Source organism: Acomys minous (assembly GCF_964271855.1).
Source record: "Acomys minous genome assembly, chromosome: 16".
Classification (NCBI taxonomy): Eukaryota; Metazoa; Chordata; class Mammalia; order Rodentia; family Muridae; genus Acomys; species Acomys minous.
The window spans coordinates 94,141,225-94,149,498 of NC_140498.1; the positions used below are offsets into that span (position 1 = coordinate 94,141,225).

The 8,274-nt window shown below is 57.0% G+C and overlaps 1 protein-coding gene across 1 annotated transcript; it reads right to left on the reverse strand.

Annotated features, from left to right (window-relative positions):
* Positions 1-699: 699 nt before the first annotated feature.
* On the reverse strand, positions 700-7,744 carry TMEM119 (transmembrane protein 119). The gene is made up of 2 exons (XM_084761446.1): positions 7,397-7,744; positions 700-2,791 (listed from the first exon to the last, which is right to left on the reverse strand). Exon 2 carries the CDS (start codon positions 2,774-2,776, stop codon positions 1,949-1,951), a length of 828 nt encoding a protein of 275 aa, XP_084617572.1. The 5' UTR covers positions 2,777-2,791; positions 7,397-7,744; the 3' UTR covers positions 700-1,948.
* Positions 7,745-8,274: the final 530 nt, after the last annotated feature.

Genomic DNA, 8,274 nt, shown 5'->3' on the forward strand with positions numbered 1-8,274 from the left:
CACAGCACACCAGAACAGGAGGCACTTGGGTGGTCATGGGCAACCCCCTGGTTCTTGGAGGAAGTTGGGCTGCTGGACTGAGGGAGGTAGGCCTTTCCCAGCTCCACAACACAGTGGCCACTGTGTGTTCTAGAAGCCTAAGAACGGCCCCTCAGACCGGATGTGGGATCTTTGAAGGGTCAGGGTTGTAGCAGTCAGGCCCCGTGCCACCACCATCCCGGGAACCTGGCACATGTTCCTGACCCCTGTATTCCAGACCACATCTGGATTCCAGAGAGTCTAGGCCGGAGGTCACCATCACAGGATCTCTCCATCAAAGGGAAAGAGGAGGCTGGGAGTCAGGTGTCAAAGGCTGGGTCTCAGGACCCCAAAGCACCTGCCAAGGGTGGGTGTCACTGAACATTGTCCCTGAGGCCCTGTTGGTGATCATCTACCTGCAGGGAACAGACGTCACCCGTGCCCTGTCCCACAGCTGTGGCATGTCCATACCAGCTGCAGAGCCAGGCAGCGGAGTGTCTGCGTAGGGACACATTCCCTCCAGGACTCCTCAGGAATGTGGGCTCCAACACCTACTGGCACCCATCTTTCTGTTTGCCACATCCATTCTCTGCTCTCCCACCTGGCGGATGCCCTCCCCCAACGCTGCTCCCAGCCCACGGACACTGCAGACTCGGGCAACACTAAATAGTCCAGAGAGACTCAAGCCAGATCAAGGTTTATTACGCTGCTGTGTCATATATCCACACCTCAAGAGCTGAGGCCTCGGGGAGCCCTGAAAGGAGGTGTGGGGAGTCACACGCGCCCCCCCCACCCCAGGCCTCCCGTAGGTCAGAGCCTCTGCACTGGCAAGGACTGAGGAACGGTGTGGACTCAGGCTTCCAGACCACTGTGTGAGCAAAGGATGGGCCAGGCCCCTGCTCCAGGCTGGGCGTCAGAATCCAGAATGGCAGTCGCCCCAAACGCTCCCCTCTGCCCCTTGGCTTCCAGGCAGCTTCTGGGACTGACAGAGAAAGGCTCTGTTCACTCCCCTAATCCCGGCACTGATAGCAAGATGAGCCATGCACACCCACGTCAGCCGCGCTTGACACCTGAGAGGGCCGAACTCCCTCCATCCCACCTCCGAGCCAACCAGAAAGTGGGGTGCCTCTGAGAAAACCGAGAACGGTATTTTCCAGAGTGAGGGCTGTGGGATTGGTTGGACTTTGTAGCTCTTACTCATCATCCTGACAGTAATAAAGCAGCTTAGGAAAAGCATAGCAAAGCCAGCCCAATAGGAGCCCTTAAGAGTAGTCGCGTCAGCTTGCGGAGGGGCACAGCGGCTCCTTAACTCATGTGAGTTTGTGCTTCCATGGTGTGTCTAGGGGAACTCTGTAATATAAGTCAGAGGCGGCACCCTTCCAGAAGCTTCCTAACTAACTGAGTCCACTGAACAGAGAGGCAGGGTGACAAACATTGTGACGACAGAGGGACAGTCTGCAGTTTCTGGCGCTACTGGGTAAGAGCTGCACCTTGCTTTCCCAGCAGGCAAAGGTGGCTGAGGACTGTGGCAGGCCCATCCATTTGATGTCTTCCAAATCTAAGGGCCAACTTGTCTTCACAATGTTTGCTGCCTTTCATGAGGGGGCCTGTGGCCTGTTCCCTTTCCCTGTGTGGGCTACCTCACTGCAGCTCCAACAGGATGTGTCCGCCCTTCCTCTTCCAGAGAAGTGATGTCTTAGAGTGAAGGCTCCCAGGACCGCAAGAGGCATTAAAGGCACTGGAACTTGGGGGTGATGTCTCCTGGGGTGCACCAGAGGCCATCAGCTCTGCCCATTCAGGGTCAGGACTGGCACCAGCCACGGCCAAGGAAGAGTCGTCAAGAAGCAGTCAGAGCCAAAGGCCTTTCTTGACCAAGGAGGTGACCCTCAAGGACCCAACAGTCAGGCCCAGCAGTCTGGGGGGGGGCCTCTTAGACACTGGGGGAGACTTTGTTGCAGGCACAGGAGCTTTCAGGGGGGCCGGTTGGTCCCTGGGATTCCTGGGTTAAAGAGAAAGACCCTTCTGGTCCTCCCTGGCCCTCACTGGCTGCAGGAGCCCCTCCAGTCTCCGCCGAGCCTGACTCCTCAGGGACGCCCATCTCCACTGCAGTGACCCTGCAAACTGAGGCCTCCTGGGCCTCCTGCTGGCTGCTGGGCACCCCATCCTCCGACCCACCCTTCAGGGGCTTTGTTCCCTCCCCACTGCTTGGCACCACTCTGGCTGGAGACCGGAGGCTCTGGGTAGCAGCCAGGATGTCAGCTTGAAGCTGCTGGGAGGAGTCCAGGGTCTCTTCCGGCCGGCTGTCGGGCGCCCTGTCGGGGATCTCGCAGAAGGCACGGGGTCCCCCAGCCCGGTCGCTCTGCTCCACGTACTTCTTTTCAGGGAAAGAGGATGGGTAGTAGGCCGTGGCTTTGTGCTTCTGGCGCGTGATGAGCGCTGCGCAGACAATAAACATCATCAGGAAGGTCAGCGAGCCCACCACCGCAATGAGCATCACGTACTGGCGGAAGAAGTCCATGATGCCATCAAGGAGGTTGGTGGGCGGCGCAGGGCCCTCCGGAGCCGTGGGTCCCCCTGATGTGGGACTGAAGGCTAGAGTCCGGTGTGGCGGCAGGCTTGGGGAAGAGGCTGAAGAGCCCTCGACTTCCCCACTGCCCCCCACATCCTCCAGGAAGGAAGACGGGAGGGACACAGAGTAGGCCGCCACGGGCACAGGCCTCACCAGGAGCAGCAGAGACAAGAGGAGGCTGGAGACCATGTTGACCCACGGAACCTGTGGGGAGAGGTGAGAGAGGGGTAGGCCTGGGTCTCCAGGGTCTTGGGACTCAGGAGTGGCTCGCTAGTTCCTGAGGACATCAGGGAAGCCAGAACACATTCCAGCAAGTCACTTTAGCCCCTTGTGGCGCAGCAACACGCACATGCGCACAAACACTCCCGGGTTATTATACACGGAATGCCGCCAGCCCAGCACCCTTCTTGTGTTCCTGAGATCACAGTATCTGATTAATCTCTATATCCTCAGTGTTTTTGCACCCCGAGTATACACTAAGTGCTCAATACATGCCTCTGCACCACAATACCAGCTTACGCTCTTGGTTTACTATGCACCAGATACTAGTGCAAGTGTCTTTGGGTGGGGGGTGGGGGGCGGGGGGAGGGCTGCATTTGGAGACAAGAAGGTAACCTCAAGTGTCCTTCCTCCTCAGGGACCTTACACTTCTTTTTCAAGGCATGGCCTCTTCTGGGACCTGGTGTTCATGTGTTAGGATAGGCTGTCTGGCCAGCAGGCCCCAAGAACCTTCCTGTGTCCCCACCATCAGTGCTGGCATCAAAGGTGTGCACCATGGCGCTGCCTTTTGACATGGACGCTAGAGAGCAACTGAGGCCTCCCAGCTTCACCACCTGAGTTGTCTCCCCGCTCTCCCAGACCAACTAGGAGCTTGTAATGGTGGCCTGAGAGCTACCCACTTGGGGAGGAGGCTATGACCGTCCCCATTTCCAGCTGCAGAAACCAAGGCTCAGGGTACCCAGAGGCCTTTCCAATCCGCCCACTTCCTTTTCCAGAAGATTCTGAGTTTTAAAGTTGCCAGTCTGCAAGTTCTATAGGAGGCCTGAATACCAGGACAGGGCTGAGAGTATTGTGACCCCCCCTCCCCCCAAATCCATGGAGGCCTGGAACTCACTGTGAGCCTCCAAAAACCACCCCAAGAGGTTCCAGGGGGAAACCACAGTTCCAGGGGAGACAAAGCTAGCTAACACGGCAGCCCCTCCCCGAGGCCGCAGCCCCGCCCCACCACCACCACTAAATGGGAACCAGATGCGCCCCTCCCCCACTGGAAGGCTGCTCCCCGCATGAACCCCCCCCCCAGACCCCATCTGGCCCAGACAGCCAGGCTGATTAATAAATTCCTTGTTGCACTAAGTTTACACTAACTCCCCCAGCCAGTGGAAGTGGAATCTCGGGTTCAAACTCTTGCTGGCACAGCAGAGGGCTCTGGTCCCTGAGGCTGCCTGGGGCTAGAAGTCTAAGACAAGGCTCTAGTGCCTTCTTGGAGGGTCTCCCTTGGAGGACTGAGATGAGGAGGCAGAGGCAGAGGCCCAGAGCAAGTTTCGGAACTGCAGCAGGAAGCTGAAGTTCCCAGCATGAGGATGACTACAGCCCATGCTGGATGAGACAGGTGGCATTACCTGCCTCTCGTGTGACAGGGACTCAGGAAGGGAGGAAAGAGTGAGGCTGGGCCATTTAGCGACCGTGCCAATGGCCTGAAGTTTTCTGGTTATGTGCAGTGAGCCCTCGGCATCACAGAAAACTGGCACTGGGGGCCCCGTGTCCAGCCAAAGGAGCCCAAACCAAGCCATTGGTACAGTTTGCAGGGAGCTTTGCCCAGCCTCCTGGTCCCTTAGTCGGCTCTGGGTGACTCACACATACTTGCAGATTAATATATGGTCTGTTTTTATCATTAAATTCTTGTGACTTAATTTTTAAGATTCTTTCTGTCTTGGTTGGATCTGCAGCAGGGGCAACTGCACTGATACCAGTTTGGTCAAATTGGCTCGAAAATAGCAAAGGACAGAGTTCACTTCAGAACCATCACGAGAGGCTAAATGGGCCAGCAAGGTGGCTCAGCGGTTAAAGGAGCTTGCTGCCAAGCCTGATGTCCTGATCTTCATCTCCTGGACCACGGGGAGACCTCCACTCATACACCGTGGCCTGCTCAGACCCCTATAAATATATGAATGTAATAAAATATTTTCTGAAGAGGTTAAAGTCCTGAGGGGCTAGTTTTGTGTATTTTTCTCTCTCTCTGTGTCAGGGCCTCACGTGCACTAAGCGAGCGCTGCCTTGCTGAGCCCACAGAGCTCATGGGCGGTGATGACCTAGGCATCCATGGAGGATGGTGCATCTCAGCTCTCTCCCTGGGTCCAGTCCTACAGCGGTGATACCTTCAGGTTCAGAGTGGACAGTGACATGCCCAAGGTCACGCAGATAGTCCCTGACTGGACTAGGATTTGAATCTGCTGTCAGGTTTGGGCATCCACATGCTATGAAGGTCCCCGTGTATGTGTAGGCATGTGCATGCATGTGCGTGTGTGCGTGTGGAGGCCAGAGGGCAATCTGGGGTATCACCACCAGCAGGTCTCTCCCTGAGGGGTGGAAATCACCAAGTGGGCTAGGCTGGACCCTGTCCCTGACCTTCCAAAGCTGAGATTTCGGGCCCATCACTCCACCTGGCTTTTTACCTGGGTGCTGGGCTTCAACCCAAGTCCTATTTATTTATTTATTTATTTATTGGCAAGCATTTTACTGACCCTCCCTGTCTTTTGGGTAGTGCTGGGAATTGAACGGAGAGCCCTATGCATGTTGGGCAAGTGCTCTGCCACTGAGTTATACCCCAGGCCTGGGTCAGCAGCACTTGGGAGACAGAGGCAGGATTGCAAGTGTGAAACCAACCCCGGGCTACGTGTTGTGGCACTCTCTATAAATACAGTTGTGACAAGCGAGGGCTGCTGCTCCAGGGGACAGGCCACCGTGACCACAATGCTTAAGAACTACAGAAGTCCCCAGGCAGGCTGACCCCAGAGACTTCACCGGGCTGGCTTGATCAACCTGGCTGCATCGTGTCTAAATCTGCTGGCCGTCTCCTCTCGGCCTCGCTTTCCCCATCTGCCAACGGGCAGCAGTAGGGTGACTCCAGGCTGAGACTCAAGGAGCTGTTGGGACTGTATGAGAGAACCACCTAGAAGTGCCACAAGAAAGCTGGAATTCAGGAATGGAATGCCCCAGGGTAAGCCAGCATTTCCTCTCAGCAGACCCACCCATCGCTGTCTCCCCTTGCTCTGGCCCCAACACCCCAGCAAAAGTGCAGAACACACATGTATCACACCACACATGCATGAACACACGTGCACCACACCACACATGAATGAACACACATGCACCACTCCACACATGCATCACACCACACATGCATCACACCACACATGCATGAACACACATGCACCACACCACACATGCATGAACACACATGCATCACATCACACATAAACACACATATGTAGATAGCAAAGCCCCAGACAAGAAAGCACTGGCCTTCCCATGTGGCATTCTGGAATCAGCCAAGGGGGTGTGGAAGAAGCAAGACCCCCAACTCTCCGAGCCCCCCATCCCACCATCTCTCCTGGCTCCCCAAGAAAGGCCGCAGGCAGCTGAGTATGGGAACTCAGGCCTGCATGGAACTAGTCAAGCCTTGCAGGAGTTGGCCATGTGACCCTGCGGGGTTCCCCTAAACTCTGGGGCCTCAGTTTCCCCTCTGTGGAATGGGAGAACCGACCTGAACAGGTCTGAAAAGACTGCTGGACCTGCCGGACACCCTTTGCCTGTGGACGCTGTCCTCCTGGGGAGAGCAGGCCTGCTTGGCCTCCGGGGTCCATCCTGCACATGGACTCAGGAGCTCAGGCTGATAAAACTTGCGTTTTTCACCCCAGAGGGAATTCAGACAGACTGTAAAAGGCCTGCCCAGCAGAGCCTTCATGGTGAGGTGGCTCAGAACAGCCCACGTGGCCTCCCGACTGGGGCTGGGGCTGGGCATGTCAGCTCCACGTCTATGCATCGGAGACACAGCCGTGCCCGGCACGTAATAAGTGTCAGCAAGTAGACACACCTGCTCGTGCAGCTCTCTTAGGAGTTTCTGTTTTAAGTCAAGATGCTCATGAATATGCAGATGAGGTGAACCCACCCTACGGACTGGGTACCCCAGGACTGGAGCCTCTGTTCTGCCACTACTCGGAAACTGATGACCACCGATGAGAGGCAAGCCATGGAAACCTGGCTTCAATTAGGAGTCTTGGGGGGGAGGGGGGCTCTGGCTGAAGCACGGTATCCTAAGCCAATTCCCTTGGGGCCACAGAGGACAAGGACCTGGAAGGAGACTGAGAGGAGACTGAGGTCTCAGAACCTACACACACGCTTACACACGCACACACACACCAGCAGCAGCGGCAGCCAGAGCCCACAACACAGACTCACACACAACTCCGAGACACTGGAACAAGCTCCCAGTCTCCAGCTCTTCCACACACGTACACCAGCCAGTGCAGCGGACATCCCAAGCCCTGCCTACAGCAGCACACGGGACAATGCAAGTTCACACCACCAGCATGCTGGCCTCGGAAACGACATCCTGGCATCCCTCCCTGGATCCCAACTGCACGCATGCACCCCTCTGGTGCCCCAGCGTCCCTGCACACACATCTTGTCACATGCGTGCTCACAGCCTCAAACACACATTCAGATTGCACACACACTTAGGGACTCTGCAAAGTCCTCCTAGAGCTCCCCACCACCACAGCCCCCCAGCAGCAGCAGGCCAACACTTACCAGCTCTCCCGGAGAAGGCCTGGCCGCGACTGCTAGGTAGACTAGCCTGGCCCGCTAGACAGCCCGACAGTCTGCCCGCCGTCTGCCGCCAGCTGCTCTGGCTGGTGCCTGCCCGCCTCGGCCTCCAGGCCCTCCCCCTTCCTCCTCCCTGAGCTGGAAGGCCAGCTTGATTTCATTAAGAGGGCTTGGGGTGGGGACAATGCGGGAGGGGGCGGGACTGTGCCCGGGCCACACGCAGTCCCACCCTCCTCACACTCCAAGCTTGCTTCCTCCTGACCTCAGGTCCCCTGGGCAGACTCAGACAGGCCGATAGACAGACCGGAGGGCTTTTCAGGAGCGCTTCCCGGGAACTTTGAGCTGAGGTCCTTCCCATCCCCCACACACTCCCTGAGAGACGAGGTCAGGAGGCTCCGAGGCCCCTGCAAGTGAGAAGGAAAACTCTACTGGCTTGGGCATGGCCCAGTCCAGCTGTGACTCAGGATTTCCAGGCTTCGGGTACAGAGTGGGAACGGGGGAGTTTCGGGGACCGCTGATGGTGCCCAGTTCAGGCACTGCCCTGGCCCTTCCTGCCCAGGCCTCAGTTTCCCCATTCTTAGGGATCACGGGGAGCTCCCTGAGGTGCTGGCATCCTGCACTTCTGAGCCTCACAAAGCCGCAGGAGGGCGGCCTAAGCAGAAGCTTGGAGCCCATTCCACAGAGGTGGGAAGAGGATGGCTGAGTTCAGACAGCACAGCTGGGTCCTGAGGACAGTCATTAGCAGTCCCTGAAGCGCCATGTGTAGCTGACCTGGGAACCCAGTGATCCGATCGCCCTTGAATCCACTCACTGACTCACTCACTCACTCACTCACTCACTCACTCACTCCTGTACTTATTTCA

Bases quoted from the DNA above. Each gene is read 5' to 3' on its own strand.
- TMEM119 (XM_084761446.1), bottom strand. From the start codon at position 2,776: ATGGTCTCCAGCCTCCTCTTGTCTCTGCTGCTCCTGGTGAGGCCTGTG.